General features: G+C 41.8%; 1 protein-coding gene across 1 annotated transcript in view; it reads left to right on the top strand.

Moving 5' to 3' along the window:
- The window catches only part of ICE1 (interactor of little elongation complex ELL subunit 1), a 65,577-nt gene extending 48,972 nt beyond the window's left edge, over window positions 1–16,605 (top strand). Inside the window, exons 16-19 of the mRNA XM_066374779.1 lie at window positions 295–485; window positions 2,269–2,375; window positions 11,713–11,811; window positions 12,927–16,605. Coding sequence (XP_066230876.1) covers window positions 295–485; window positions 2,269–2,375; window positions 11,713–11,811; window positions 12,927–13,108 — 579 coding nt within the window. The 3' untranslated portion in view covers window positions 13,109–16,605. The remainder of the gene's footprint in view (window positions 1–294; window positions 486–2,268; window positions 2,376–11,712; window positions 11,812–12,926) is intronic.
- Window positions 16,606–16,828: the final 223 nt, after the last annotated feature.

The raw sequence follows: 16,828 nt of genomic DNA, 5'->3' as shown, positions 1-16,828 counted from the left end.
GTTAATGAAAATTTGCATTCCAGTCTGTATTGTAGCTAGTTTCTTTTCTGTCTGACAGGATTGTGTATCCTGCTTGGAACTTTTTACTGACCTGTCAGCCCCCATTCTAATGTCATTTTAGGACACATGCCATACCTAAGAGAAACATAGTTCCTTATTCAAAATACAGCTTTCAGAAAATGTCTTTTAAAGTTAAATGATAATTGTCTGATGCTTGTTTTACTCTTTGAGGCTATTCACATAAAATGTGTTATACTTGAAACTCTAAATTTTATTTATTTTTGTTGTTTTTAGAATGCTCCTGCAGATGTTGGCTTCATGGTTTCTAAGCTGCTTTTGACCATACAGTTATGTCCAAAAACAGAATTTCAGTCCAGTGAAAGATTTGGTGAGGACCTAAGTGACAACACTTGGGAGTACATATTTGCCATTGATCTGCTCTGCTGCCATCAGAAATGGATTTGGACACATGATAACATTATAAGGTATAAGGCTGTTTTTCATCTTATAGTAAAGTTGGATTATTTGAATTGTAGGTAGTCTGTTGAATGATTGCTGAATTGTGGTTTGAATAATTTTTGCTGTTTAAGGCAGCTGAAACATTTACAAATGACATTTTGATTCGGATAAGAGTTAATAAAGCTACCTTTCAAGTATTTGTATCACTATCGTATCTCCCTGCTCATTTTTTCGTGGTACTGCTACTATTTTTCATTATAGTCTGTTACTCCTATCTCTCGCAAAGAGAAGTGACTCAAAGACCCCTCTGGTTTACTGGCATAACCTAGCATGTGGGGCAGTGCTCATGCAAGGGAGGTGCTCAACAAATACTTATAGAACTGAACATAGTCATTATCTTAATATACAGATGCCCCGCTTGAACTGAAATATTCAAAACTCCAGGTTAACAGTTCTCACCTGGGGTTTTGAGAGAGAAATAAGTGATGAATAAATATCTCTGTGCATCTAGAATTCTGATACTAGTTGTATACCATCTTTGGGAGAATGGAGAAGATAGTCAGATTTCTGTTCTGTAGTTCTTAATTTTCTATGGTTTTGAACAAGAAAGGCTGGTTTGAAGGAGTTTATGACTGATTCACCAAAGCTTTGATAGTCCATATCTTTGAAATACTGGAAGAATTTATTCTATGGAAATTTGTTCTTTTTTCCCTCAACACTAGGGAAAGATTATACATTTAAATGTCAGCAATAGGGAATAGAATTATATAATGAGATATAGCCACATTAAAATGGCTATAAATGGGTTTTTATCTATTAACATGAAAGTGTTTCAGTCTGTTACTAAGAGAATGACAGAAGTCTATTGAGTGAGTGCCTTCTGTGTAGCGATGTGTGCACGCCTACCTAGGCCTCATCTTCCTGACTCTAAATGGGAATGGGAGCCCAGGAGGCAGGGGTCCCTTTGTCCCCAATGACTTGACAGAGGAGGCCACCAAGGATGGTGCAGGTCAAAGGTGTTTTTGTTCAGGCCTCCTGCAGGTGGTGAGGACAGTGTTAAATATCAGGATCTCTTCCTGAGTGATTCCAGATCCAGATTCCAAAGCACTTGTGATCACTTCCACCATGTTTTTTGTTTGTTTGTTTTACGTACATGCACATGTAGAAGTACATGGAATGAAATCTAAAATCAGAATGGTGATAATTATCTGAGAATGTGTTATTTGGGATGTTTTTGGTTTATATATTTTTTGTTTGTCTGCATTTAACTATTCTATGTAAGAAGAAAACACATTTTTGAAAGAAGAGAAAACAGAGTAATTGGCACTATTTTTCAAGATTAGGAAGTTTCTTTAATCCATTTAAGGGTTTTTTTTATTATTATTTCCACTGGTTTAGTTCTCTATACAAAACAGCCTGTTGAACCTTGCTTCTGCCATCAAAACGTGGCTTTTGAAACAGAGCTGCATTAACATCTGGATTTCTTCTGGTTCTGTAATTTGGGGACATTGTTCAGCTTCTTTATGCAAAGTCTTGTAAAAATGGTTAAAACAGAATAAAGATGCAAATGTGGATGTTTGTAGCCTCTTTTAAACCAGTGTCAGCACAAATATCAAAATAGTTGGAGAGTTTGTGAGCTTCTGGTGACTATTCTCATTTTAACCTATTCAATAAAAAGTGACATCTTCAGAAATTTCTCTTTTTCACTGTCTACCTCTTGCAGACCATTTTTAAGATAAGTTCTTAATATTTAAGTGATGATAAGCATAAGTACTTTAATATACATATGTGTATTGTTGTTACTTTTAGTAAGGAGCTATGGCCTGTAATGGATAAGTGGATAAAATACAGAAAAGGTCATGCGAACATTGCATATATTCCTGACGTTATTATAGCATCCATACTGAGGCTGATCGGTGAGTTGTTTTTCTGGTTAAATTTTTTTCTTGCTGATGATATTCTTGGATGATGGAATAAGTTTATAATAATATATGTTGACTGAAACTTCATCATAATGATGATTTTTGCAGCCATTCTGTAGATACTTTTGTAGCTAATTCATTTTCTTTACTCATACTCTTTCTTCATAATGTTTTCATCCCTCTTTCTCAGAGACTAAGATTTTTAATGTTGGTATATATTTTTTATAGTTGAAGTCTTGCTTCTCAGATACTAATATGAATATACACACATGTATGCGCTTGCATATATACACCAGGATCATAGATGGCTATTAATTATACTATAGGTTCATTTGGTTTCTAAAACAAGGCTTATGTCCTATTTTTTCATATTTGCCCATGTCCATTAAGGATCACTTTTATGTACTTCTATAATCGGAAAATAGTTTTGTTTTTCTCTAAGCTGAATATACAGAAATTAAAATCTTTGTTTAGGCCCTGGCCGATTGGCTCAGTGGTAGAGCGTTGGCCTGGCGTGCAGAAGTCCCGGGTTCGATTCCCGGCCAGGGCACACAGGAGAAGCGCCCATCTGCTTCTCCACCCCTCCCCCTCTCCTTCCTCTCTCTCTCTTCCCCTCCCGCAGCCGAGGCTCCATTGGAGCAAAGATGGCCCGGGCGCTGGGGATGGCTCCTTGGCCTCTGCCCCAGGCGCTAGAGTGGCTCTGGTCTCAACAGAGCGATGCCCTGAAAGGGCAGAGCATCGCCCCCTGGTGGGCAGAGCTTCGCCCCTGGTGGGCGTGCCGGGTGGATCCTGGTCGGGCGCATGCAGGAGTCTGTCTATCTCTCCCCGTTTCCAGCTTCAGAAAAATACAAAAAAAACCCAAAACTTTGTTTAAATGAGACATAGATTTTTTTAATCTCAGATCTAAGAAAGAACTTTAGTTGACATTTATTCTACTCCTCCCTAAAATCACAGATCTTTCTTTTTAAATTTTACTATTATCGGAAATGCGACCTATTAATGATTAGCAGGCTCTATATTTTGACATATGTGTATGTAGCATGTACTCACTGCCCCTGGGCACTCAACACAAGGTTCAGATATTAGAAGATAGTTACCATGATTTTTAGGTATCTTTGGAGTTTAATTTAAGCTTCAAGGCCCTGACAGGATACCTCATTTGGGAATGTCATCCCAATATGCCAAAGTGGTGTGTTTGATCCCTGGTCAAGGTGCATACAAGAATCAACCAATAAATGCATAAATAAATGCAACAACAAATTGATGTCCTCTCCCCCACCCTCCCTCCTTTTCTAAAATCAATAAATTAAGAAAAAACTTTTTATAGCTTTAATACTATTTGAAATAAAGTTTGAGAATATTTAAGTTATATAAGTAAGCCTTATAAATAAATGACAGTAGGAAATATTATCCAGGACTAATTTTGTTAGTGTGTTAACAAATATACATTCCTGCTCTGTATCTTTTACACGCAAACGTAGAAACATTGTGCTCAGTAAATATAAAGTGATTCATGACAACAACCTGATTACAAGGTAGACATCTAATTTTCACTTAGAATTAAGTTACTAAACAAGATAGTGTGAGAATCAAAGGCTTGCTAAAGACTGTTTTTGAATTAGAGGATAAATGAAAACACAAAAATGGAAATGAATAATCTGCTCTATGGGTTACTACTGTCTCAAAACATTTTGCTGAATTCAGTTCAAGATACCCCGAGGAATAGTTTTTAGTCCCAAATAGGAAACTACTTGGTAGTCATGTGGTGTCTATATATTGGGCAATTCTGGTATCAGTAGCCCCTTCTCTTATGGACTCAAGAAAGTGTTTGTATTTTGAACTAATTAATTTTAAATTGCAAAACATTTTTGAAAATTTAAAAAAATTAGGAGAGATACTAAGGCTATAATATATACACGTGTTGACCTAGAAAAAGTCTCAGTGCAAGTTTTCAAAGGAATGTGGTGGGGGGTTTTTTTTGTTTGTTTGTTTGTTTTTTGTATTTTTCTGAAGCTGGAAACGGGGAGAGACAGTCAGACAGACTCCCGCATGCGCCCGACCGGGATCCACCCGGCACGCCCACCAGGGGGCGACGCTCTGCCCACCAGGGGGTGATGCTCTGCCCCTCTGGGGCGTCGCTCTGTTGCAACCAGAGCCACTCTAGCGCCTGGGGCAGAGGCCAAGGATCCATCCCCAGCGCCCGGGCCATCTTTGCTCCAATGGAGCCTCGGCTGCGGGAGGGGAAGAGAGAGAGAGGAAGGAGAGGGGGAGGGGTGGAGAAGCAGATGAGCACTTCTCCTGTGTGCCCTGGCCGAGAATTGAACCCGGGACTTCTGTACGCCAGGCCGACGCTCTACCACTGAGCCAACGGGCCAGGGCCAATGTGGTGTTTTTTTTGAAGTCACACTTAGCAAAATATGGTATGACTTTTGCTGTTACTATTACAGTAGTTGTATGTTTATGTATTTACTGATTATATCAAGAGAGGAAGTGGAGGTGAAAGGCTGTCTGGTCATTGACTGTGGCCCACACAGGAGAGATTCTCCACCTGTAGTGGAGGGTCAGTCTCCCAAGCCATCCTTCTTCAGGGAGCTTGTGTGAATCTGTGCTTATCAGGTTTGGCTGCTTGTCCAGATTGCCTGAGAAGCTTTTTTAAGAATACTAATTCTGGCCCTGGCCGGTTGGCTCAGCGGTAGAGCGTCGGCTTGGCGTGTGGGGTACCCGGGTTCAGTTCCTGGCCAGGGCACACAGGAGAGGCGCCCATTTGCTTCTCCACCCCCCCCCCCCCCCGCCTCCTTCCTCTCTGTCTCTCTCTTCCCCTCCCGCAGCTGAGACTCAATTGGAGCAAAGATGGCCCGGGCGCTGGGGATGGCTCCTTGGCCTTTGCCCCAGGCGCTGGAGTGGCTCTGGTCACGGCAGAGCTTTGCCCCGGAGAGGCAGAGCATCGCCCCCTGGTGGGCAGAGCGTAGCCCCAGGTGGGCGTGCCGGGTGGATCCCGGTCGGGCGCATGCGGGAGTCTGTCTGACTGTCTCTCCCCATTTCCAGCTTCAGAAAAAAAAAGAAAAGAAAAAAAAAAAAAAAGAATACTAATTCTTAGGATCTAAAGAAAACTCAAGATTATATTAATATTTTTAAATGTATACCTTAAAAAGTAACAGATACGAGAATTAAGAAGACTGTGTAAATAGTTTTTCTAAAAACAACGTGTCATTGTAGGGAAAAACACTGACTTGTAGTTTTAGTCAAAATCAGGTTAGTTTATTCTTTAAATCTTTAAAATTCTGGCTTTTGAGAAAATAATTTATAAAATGTAATTTTTTATTTAGAGTAATATATGTATACTTACATAATTTAGAGTTATAATATAATTTTATATATTATAGGAATAATTAGTAGTTAACAGTAATGTATAACAAAAGGATAGTATATACCTATATAAATATGGTTCAAAGTTGGATAAATAGAAAGGAAGTGTAATGTCAAAAATAAGAGCCAAGTTAGGACTAGTGAATCCTGCTTAGGCCTGCAGATGGAACAGTGTAGGCTGAGCTAATAATGTGCCTGGAAAAGCGGGTATGGGGACGGCTGGAGGGACAGCTGTGCTGTTCTGTTGTGGCCGGTGGTGCTGGAGAGCAGTGGCTAAGCTTTACTGGCCCTGGTTATCTGTTGGAACTGAACCTGGAGCAAAGCAGTTGCTAGATGCTGAGGGTGTAGTGTGTATGTGGGGCAGGGGGTGGTGGTGGCAGGGTGATGGCTGAGGGGAAGGGCAGAATCAGGTGAGGCCTGCTCTTTGGACCTAGTAGAGTGCTGGGCAGTGGTGTTAGGGTTGGATTTATGGGTACCATCCTGCACAGGCCTGGCCATTTTGATGTGTGACCTGTTTCTAAGAAGAAAGTTTTAGAGAACCTTCTTGCATTTTCTGAAGCTAACTTTGACTAAAGAATTTAGCAAATGATTAAGCTGGTAGGCCATGATTTAATAGTCATACTGATTATATAAAATTAAGGAATTGTCTTTATTCTTAACTCTAAATTTGAAAAATTCTAGTTAATTTGATTTTTCCTCCATGGGAAATAAAACATGCGTTCTGTCAAAATGATTCAGTATTACCTAATATCAGATTTTGGGGTATGAATGTTGCTGTTAGCAAATGGCCATATATAACTATTAAGTGGGGTTTCTTCTAACCTCCTTATGGATAATTTATTAAAGACCATTTTGGGGAATGTTTGACTTGCTTAGATCCATAGGAACAGGAGGAGGAACAGAACTGTTCCACTCTGCCCATTCCCTGACGGAATGGCGGCCCGGAAAGGTTAGGCTGATGTCAGAGGGAACCTGTGGGGTACTAGAAGGATAGCTATACCTATATAAATGGGGGAAGGGAGCGAAGCGGGCCAGAGCTTTGCCTGCCGTCTGGTTCTGTGGAGTGGAAGGCTGTATCATTTTTGCCCCAAAGAACATATTAAATCCTGAAATGGCCCACTCGATATTTCCGGAGCCTAGAAGCATGACAGTACTTTCTCATGTCAAGTGTTTGCAGGTCAGGCTGAAATATGAAGTGGCCTTTACTTGTCAGTTTCCTTTCTCTTGCTCTGTCTTTCAGTTTTTCTTTAGAATTGTCTCAACTCACCCTTTCCTTAGCAAACCTGCACTAAAAGCTGGAGTAGAAATCTGGGTGACTTTGTCTTTGTCATAGTTCTGCCCTGTAGACGGGGTCACCCTCCCCGCAGGCTCTCAGCTGTCCTCCTGCCTCCTCGAGAAGCAGCACAGTGTGTTGTCTTTGAGGTTGTGATGAACACATTTCTTACTGGTATTTTTATATGTCTGAGCAGCTTTGGACTCACATGTCGTCTGCAGGTGGACTTTTTTTCCCATCTTTTTAGCAAATTTGTCCATCATCTTTGTCGGGTCATTATTATTTCAGTCTTTCACCCCAAACCATACCTCAGACTTACGATTTTCTCTCTCTCTCTCTCTTTTTTTAATTTTTCTGAAGTGAGAAGCGGGGAGGCAGAGAGACAGACTCTCACATGCGCCCGACCAGGATCCACCCGGCATGCCCACTAGAGGGCAATGCTCTGCCCATCTGGGGCGTTGCTCTTTTGCAGCCAGAGCCATTCTAGTGCCTGAGGCAGAGGCCATGGAACCATCCTCAGTGCCCGGGCCAACTTTGCTCCAGTGGAGCCTTGGCGGGAGGGGAAGAGAGAGACAGCGAGAAAGGAGAGGGGTAAAGGGAGAGGGAAAGGTGGAGAAGCAGATGGGCGCTTCTGTGTGCCCTGGCCGGAAATTGAACCCAGGACATCTACACGGCAGGCCAATACTCGACTGCTGAGCCAACTGGCCAGGGCCTGATTTTCTTTTATTTTACCCAGGTAGCTCTATAATTTAAATAGCATATAAAGCCCAATTTTTCAAGCACTTGTAGTTGAAAGAAAGGGAGCTGTTATAGTGGAGTCAGGTATATACTCTGTAAACAAATGCCTCCCATGGCCAGAAGACCCCACAGCTGTGTTAGGAACATGCCCTGTTCATGTCTCTACTAGTAGTTAGGTATCCAATACATCTGATAGACTGTCTCAGAGGCCATAGTGGCATACAGTTAGCAGTTTGATAGAATTGCAAAAAGATTTCTAAGAGTGATTGTAACTTGAATTCTAATCTCTGAAGTACATTACTTTTTAGCCTCAGTGAAAGACTGCCTAGGAATTGTCCAGATGTTTGCAGTTTCATCTTGGATTAGGAATTATCCATGTATTCACGGACTAGTAGAAATTTACTAGCCGTCTTCAACAGCATTTAAGGTACATGTAACTAACATGAACCTGGTTCCTTGCAGGGGTCGTCAAACTTTTTATAAAAACCGCCCACTTTTGCAGTGCTGGTCAACCTGGTCCCTACCGCCCACTAGTGGGCGGTCCAGCTTTCATGGTGGGCCAATCGCAGCGCTGTTTGGTTGCGCGGTAGGGACCAGGTTGACCAGCACTGCAAAAGTGGGCAGTTTTTATAAAAAGTTTGAAGACCCCAGGATACAGAGTAATCAAAATTCCTTCAGTGTCCTATGCCTCAGTTTCTTCGTATTCAGAGTAGAGATGAGGGTGATGGACTGAGTTCATGTGTAAACCTGTGGGATGTTTGTACTGATGGGGAGCAGAGTTTGCCACCCTAAAGTACACCTTTTGGGATATTGATCATTTTAAGCTGGTTATTTTCAAGATACACAAGACTCAAGGAAAACTGTTTATTTTACTTTGAACTTGTCTAAAAGAATTCAGATAGATGACATGCTCCAGGAAGGGAGATATAATTTAATATAAGCTAGGTGTGGTAGACAGAGGGATTCTGTCAAGGCCCCTTTGATTAAAGTCCTCTCTGTGTCCCATTGTTAAAGATGGCCCAGCAAACATTTACTTACCAAACGTTTGCCTTCCCATCTCCATGAGAGTTGCCTTCCTGTCCTTTGATGTTTACCCCTACCCCTACCCCCTCCTTAGTTCAAGGTGGCATGTAAGCCTCAATTGCTGAATCTGTCCTCTCTGTCCTCTGGTCTCATATTTTTTTTTTTTTTTTTACAGAGAGAGGGACAGATAGGGACAGACAGACAAGAATGGAGAGAGATGAAAACATCAATCATCAGTTTTTTGTTGAGACACCTTAGTTGTTCATTGATTGCTTTCTCATATGTGCCTTGACCATGGGCCTTCAGCAGACCGAGTAACCCCTTGCTCAAGCCAGCGACCTTGGGTCCAAGCTGGTGAGCTTTGCTCAAACCAGATGAGCCCGTGCTCAAGCTGGGACCTCGGGGTCTCACACCTGGGTCCTCTGCATCCCAGTCTGATGCTCTATCCACTGCGCCACTGCCTGGTCAGGCTGGTCTCATATTCTTATGGAATCTCTGTAGATAGATAAAAAATTGGGTTATTTTCTCTCTTTAATCTGTATCCTGTTAATTTGATTATTAGTTCAACCATAAAAACTTAGATGAGAGGAAAATTACTGTGCCCCACAGTTGTATTGAGAGAGAACCTGGATACTGGACAAAGACTCAGCTAAATGTGCCTCCGCGGTGTGTCTCAGAGTCCTCCTCTGTGAGAGAAGGGGGCATGGAGGACTGTGAGAGAGGGGGGGGGGCCTGAACTTGAGGGAGGGGATAAGAATTCGTTTTGAGCCTGACCTGTGGTGGCGCAGTGGATAAAGCATCGACCTGGAAATGCTGAGGTCGCCGGTTCGAAACCCTGGGCTTGCCTGGTCAAGGCACATATGGGAGTTGGTGCTTCCTGCTCCTCCCCCCTTCTCTCTCTCTGTCTCTCTCTCTCCCTCTGTCTCTCTCTCTCCCTCTCTCTCTCCTCTCTAAAAATGAATAAATAAATAAATGAAATTAAAAGAATTCGCTTTGAAGTAACTTGGTTTCTCCAGGACCCCTGAATCGAAAGAAGGATCCAGATGAGTGGGAACTGGGTGAAGGGTATCATTTGTGCACTTTAGTCTTGAGTTGAATTTAGTTTTCCTATTGAGAACTCAAGAGAATTTTTGTCACTTCAGGTTGTAGCTGTCAATTAGTACTGTATTAAAAGTTAAAGCTGAGAAATTTTAAAAGTATTTATTCATTTAGAATTCATAATAAGCTCATTTTAACTTGACATTTTTAATGAAAAATAACTTTCTAAACAAAATAATGGTAAGGAGGAGCGACACTGTTTTGTTGAGAATCTCTTTACTGTCTGGTTTAAGGAGGACAGCAGGCTTTCTCATACCTGCTCTGCATTCATGGTATCTTGCACTGTGTTGTTTGGTTGAAGCATACGCAGGAACCCCAGTCTCATACAGGTGTGTGATAGATAAAAGGAGCATTTTATCGTCTTTTCAGATAATCGTAGACATTCTCTTTTTTTGGCAGTGTGAAACCTGACTCATTACCAGTGAGCTTTCTCCTCTATTACAGTGAAGTCTGTTGTTCTAAGACCCTGGTTGGCAAACTACGGCTCGTGAGCCACATACGGCTCTTTGGCCCCTTGAGTGTGGCTCTGCCACAAAATACCACGTGTGGTGCTACCTCAATAAGGAATGTACCTATCTATATAGTTTACATTTAAAAAATTTGGCTCTCAAAAGAAATTTCAATCATTGTACTATTGATATTTGGCTCTGTTGACCAATTAGTTTGCCAACCACTGGTCTAAGACACTTGCACATAGAAAGCATCTTTTTTTCCACTCTTGATTTTGTAATGCACATTACACACTTGGAAAATAATTGATTCACATTGATCTCATCAGAGAAGTCTGAAGTATTTGAAGCTGTCAAGTTCAGGCTGGCTGATGGACGTATTCCTAAAATTCTGATTTTGCTTAAAGATTCAAATTTTATCATTGACAACAATGATAAATTTCCTTGCAGTGACAGGCCTGCTTTATTTTAAACTTTTTAAAGAAAATGTCTGCCTCTGTCTGAATAGCTGTAGTTTGTCAATCAGTTTTTTCAGTGAAAAGTGGTGTTTCATGGAAAAAGGACCTACTTCTCCTCCCAACAAAACATCGGCACAAGAGCTTCTCCTGGAGACAAGCAGTGTGCCTGTTGTGAAGCAGGGGGAACGCTTCATGGGCCCTTTCTCTCCATCATAACCTCTGCATGCCCAGAGACTGGATTTAATAGGAATAACTGACTTCTTCATGAAGGGAATGAAAAGTGATGAAGAGGGACCTTCATGCAGCGTAATGCCTCTGCCTTGATGGGTACTGAGGGTCCTTGATCAGTCACTGCTTTCTCATTGTCAGTCCACGGCTCAGCCCTGAAAGAAGGCACATAACCTTCTTGTTGTTGTGGAAATCATTTTGACTTGGATAACTCCAGGAGTCTGTAAACCGCACTGAGAGCCACTGTTCCACAATGTAACAACAGTAGTGTTACACCAGCTACATTGTAGCAGCAGAGGATGTGGTTGATGGGACCATAGTCTCTTAGAGGTGGTCTTTTAACTTAATAGAACTTAGTCATTTCACATTGAGCTTACTGAAATCACTTATCTTACTAAATTCCCTTTATTATGACTTAAATGAGAAAGCAAAGCATTGTATATTATTTGTATGAGTGAGTAAAAGAGATGACTAGTCATTTTGGTCATTCCTGTAAGACAGATTGCTTTATTGAGTTTGATCCTTTGACTATTGAACCTGTTTTCACTTAAGAATAGGTAGGTACACATTTTAACCTCAATTCAGGATCATCAAACTTAATTTACACAATATTTTATGAAAGAAAATATTTTAAATTCTTGTGAAAAGTTAACATTTAATCAAAGATTGTTTATATTTTGGTGTATTTTTCCCCTTAGGTCGTTTAGGCCAGTTGGGCTTGAAGGAAGGGTTTCCATCTGCCGTGAAAAATATTAGTTCGGTTATTGGTATGTTCATACAGCATGCCCAGGATGAAGGTAACATTTCTGCTTATAAAACACTTTCATTGTTCTAACTAACCCTTCCTGTGTGCTCATCGGCCTGGCTGCCGTGCTGTGTCTCATAGCCCTCGATGAGGTGAGGGCAGTATTATAAGCTGCAGTCTGACCACGTTCTCAGTATTGACATTTGATTCAGAGCTCCAGCTCCTCACCCAGACGTCCTTGCTTATTAAACTTGTTCTATAAATCACTGTGTTTCTTTACCATGAGACTTCTTATTTTTCTTACTATGATCCTCACTGTGCCTCCAATTACCCTATAATTTTAAAGAGGCAGTACTGTCTACGTGTTCATCATTAACATTTTGAGTGAGTGGGTTTTGTGATGCTGTTGTTTATTTTAAATAGTAGCGATTTTCCCTATTGGACATCACATCACTAATAGTAATCTGAAATGTATAGTTAATAATTTTAATGAAATTACTCCTAAATTTTTAAACTAAAGTATTTCTGTGAAGTAGGCATTAACTAAAATGAACTAAATTAGATTTTAATTAAATAAGTCCTAGATTGACTTGTACTAAATGAGAGCTCTATAAACCATAATCTGTAACCTAGCTATAATCTATACTTATATGCTATGATCTATGGTCATACACTGTTACCTAGTATGGTACAAGGGTAGCTTTTCATTTGTTCTCATTTCACCATGCTTTTCATTTCCAAAGTCCCTTTATAAACACTTCACAGTGAATTTTAATGGAGTCATTTACCTGACAAATGTTTTGGGATCCACATTTTATTAAAAGTTCATTATGGGAGTGGGATGCTTCCAGAATGCTTTGGAAAACTTAGCCAATGTTGGTCGTGAGAGACGTGAGCTTTGCAACCCTGTGCCCTCCAGTGACACACTCGCCAGTCTCGGCACATGAGCCACGCCCGGAAACCTACACGGAGCGGTTCTGCTTTATTTTTTTTAAAACATTTGTAGACAGGTCTTAAGTTAATTTTTCATTGTGGATTTTTTATACTTAGTTTTCATTGCTGGCAGAAAGTGTTCTGTATTTGATTAGTACTCAATAGATTACACCATTAAAATTTTGAATAATGAACATGTTTTTATGTAACAACAAATGTGAAAATTCTTTCCAGATATACCATGGGGTATACAGCTAGCAGCCGTGTATGCTCTTTGTGACTTGAGTCCCAGCAATCCAGCAGAAATATCCAAGATCCTAGAAGCTTGGCGCAAAGAGACCTCTCATAGTGTCCCCTCCGCAGTAGTCAGCTCCCTGGAGGAAGTCAGCGCATTGTGTACAGAGGACCTCGGCTAGTCCGCCACCTGCCACTGCACCTAGAGAAGTGCCTTCACATATCCTGAGTACAAATGGATGAATCGGCTTTCAGCAAACCAAGGTTTCACAAGAAAGATACAGAAGAGAAAATGCCAAGAGGCTCTCCTTGTGCGGCAAGGAGACTGGAGAAGAGCGCAGTGGCCCGGCCGTGTTTCCCTAAACCACATGCTTACGTCACGTAAGGCTGTCATGATTACATGGCATGTGGACTGTATTATTGTGTCTTGGTCCAACAACAAAAACTTGAACTTAGCCCTTTTTGCTGCAGAAAGTGTCCTTTTAGTCGCTTTTTAAAATTGAGTGGCATTTTATAATGAATTTAATATGAAAGCATTGATTTGGTTCCTGAGCTAATTCTGGCATTTGTGCTCAAATGACTGACTAGGGAAAGCTAAATTGGCTAAAAAAATAACTAGAAGACTCTTCCACTACCTTAGCTGGAAATGGGCTACAGAAGTTTGTCTTGAGGTGTCGTGCACAACCGATCCAAGTAAAACACAGGGGGAGCCTCTAGAAATTCACCTTAATGCGTTTTCTTTACAGGAGTTCCTTAAACTATTTACCTATCAGAAAAAGGAGACTGAGAAGTAGTTCCCAGCAGGTTCTGTATCAGTGACGTGTACATACGGATTCAGAGACGGCCTGTGCGGCAGCGCTTTTGGCCATGTACATACGGACAGTGCGATAATGTGTGTCACATTCGATGATGTTCCGCTTTCGGAATTTTAGTATTTGTACAGAGAAAATGGGTTTAATAACTCACCGTGGTTCTGATTTGTCTTGTATTCATCATTTCTTAAATCTCTTGTATGTGTTTTTTTATAATAAAAAATAAAAGTAAGCCATGTACATTATTGTTCTGATCAGTGAAGATGACAGTTGGTGTTGTTACTTTACTCTAACTGCAGACAGAAGACGGCCATTCCAAAGGAGACCTTGCTTGTGGACAGAAGCGTCCTGCTTTGCCAGTATTTCACCATTCTGAGTATTCTCCAAGATGCTCTTAGTGATAGCAGATACCAGATAACTAAGTGTTGACTGGCCCTCTGATTGGATGTTTGTTTAATTATGGTTGCTGCCCTTTACAAATTGCATTTGAGAAGTGTTTTACTCCTTCTTTGTGTTTTTAAGTAATTAAAACAACAAACAGATTTATGAACAACTGTGTATAACCCTTTGGAAGCTTTTGGTGCATTCATTTTTCTACCAGTATTTATTGCGTGTGTGCTCTGTGCTTTTGCCTCGCTGGGAGGGGCTGGTGAGCAGACAGTAAGGAACAAGCTCTCAAAGCTCTGTGATCTATTAGTAGAGAAAAACCTAAGCAATTACCCCAGTAAATCAAAAGTTAAAAATTTTGATGAGTTCAGTGAAATAAACATGGAGGTTTACAGTAGAATAGCAGGGTAGACTGCTCTTTCTAGGTGTTGGTCCAGAAGGGGCCCTCTGCGGAGATAACACCTGAGCCAGGACCTGAGAGAAGGGAGCCAGCCTTCTCCCAGTCCCGGGGCTGAGTGTTCCTCCCGGACAGCTGAGTGCGGCTCTGAGAAGAGAAGACCCTCCTGTGTAAACAGCCAGACATGCCGTTTAAGGGACAGGTGTTTGGTTGCACAGGGAACTGGGAGTCACTGACCTAGGCAGCCCTGGGCTTGTTCAGAGATTGAGCAGAGATGGCACATGACATTACAGTTCAGTGGGACTCTTCTGTGGCAAAGGAGTATGAGAGGGCAAGAGATGAAGCAGATCCTGTCAGTAGATAGAGGGGAGAGATGGTGGTAGATGGATTCCAGATATCTCTTTGGAGGTATTCTCTGGGGTGAGGGACAGGTAAAAAAAATTCACGGTTACTGAGTTGGGCTTCTGGAGGTAAGACTGGGTGCACAGGTGGGTGGTAGGAATCACAAATCCTGGGTGCTAGTTAGGGATGAGGGGATTGTGAGACATCCAAGTGGTGGTGGTAGGGAGCCTTTATAGGCCAGTCTGGAGTTCAGACAAGATAAAGCAGAAATTAGGAAGTTGATAGTGTATGAAGGCTATTTAAGGCCGTGTGTGTGCTTGTGTGTTCGGCTAGGGAGAAAAATCACTTCCCAAAGGGCAGAGGAGGAAGCGCCAGTGGGCAGGAGGTGGTGGAATAGTATCACCTTGGATATTCCTTTGCCAGAGCCCAGAAGGCAGGCATTGGCCATCTGGGCATGAAGCTGCAGGGTCAGGTGAGGCGAGCTGGCCAGGTGATGGTTGGGCTTTGCGTCCTGTGGGTGTGGTGACGACCTCTGAGCATTTCCGACTTAACAGTTGGCTTAGAGTGATGCAAATTGAAAAGGAGGTCAGGAAGAGAATAGCAGGTCAGCAGGCATGTTTTTTGGGGAAATTTGCCTAGTAGATGGCTTTGTCAAAAAAAGTTCATTCTTTTTTACTTTCAGCAGTTTTATGTGATTCTAGTTGGTGGAGAATAGGTAACACCTGACATTTTCTGCTGGTTGCCATTCTTCGACCATGTAGTGTGTGGTGTTTGTCAGCATCTTATCGTGACCTGATGATAAATTGGCCTGGACTTACCTGTGTACTATCACCCTCAGAGGGTGAGCAGTTTTAAACTGTTAATACATTTAATTTCTGGTATTCAAGCAGAATGTGGTTGTAGGGTTCTTTCATTAAAAAATAAAAGTAAATAAGCATTTGAACCTGGAGGTGGGTGGGGCTTTAGGCTATCATAGAGGTCTGTGTACCAGGAGGCACACAGGTTCTGGGCACCCAAGCTGCATCCCACAGACCTTCCTAAGCAGCCGTGACAGGCTGTCGTGCTGCCCTGCAGCAGCTTGTTCTAGCCAAGCTCTGGTCTGGCCACACTGGGCAGTAACAGCCCAGGAGCCTGACGGGCTCTTCCAAGTGGAGCAGTGACACAGCTGTGGCCAGTGACCTTTATGGACAGTTGAACCTTTTCCCAATGCACATTCCTGGGAACATCCCGATTTTTCATTCCGAGCACGAAGTTACCCTGTGGACGATACTTTAGGCTGTCATTTCTCACCCTGCGACAACTTGGTCACATAGCTTACTTTGTTAAGAGAAGATGTGACAGTGGACCTCAGTTTAACTTGAAGAGAAGATAAAGGAGGATCTGTACTTGAGGATGAAAAGTGCTGCACTGTGGCCATTAGAGGGCACTGCAGACTCACCCATGACCTACGCAGGTCAGAACACAGGTGCTCGCCTGGGCCGAGCTTAGGTGCACAGTTGACACCCTGAGAGCCTGGCTGTCAGGGAGACATTTCCATTCAGCCTTCAGGCGTTGAATGGAGTTGGTACTACCACATAGGCCATATCTCCAGAAGTAAATGAGAAAAAAATGTAGAAAGGCTAACTAGACAAATAATGACATTTGTGAGAATACCCCCTCCCCCCAAAAATAAATAAATAGAAGAAAATACCTATTTAGTCATATTTCATCCTGGATATTTTTTAATGATCCTAAAGCAAAATACTTTGACCAAAAAACAAAACCTTGTCCGGGGGTAAGTGGTAACGGATGGGAAGGTCCTTGAGAGTGCTCTCCTGATAGGTATGAAAGCAGATGATCCTGCCCACATTGAACATACTCAGTCTTTTTAAAAATAACATTTCTAATGCATTCTCATGTAGAACCATATTGTAAAGAATCTTTAGTGTGAATAGTTTATATATACATGTGAGTTCAGTCAGCGT

The sequence above is a fragment of the Saccopteryx leptura genome, chromosome 1, assembly GCF_036850995.1.
Source record: "Saccopteryx leptura isolate mSacLep1 chromosome 1, mSacLep1_pri_phased_curated, whole genome shotgun sequence".
Lineage (NCBI taxonomy): Eukaryota > Metazoa > Chordata > Mammalia > Chiroptera > Emballonuridae > Saccopteryx > Saccopteryx leptura.
This window is presented reverse-complemented; position numbering and strand designations above follow the sequence as displayed.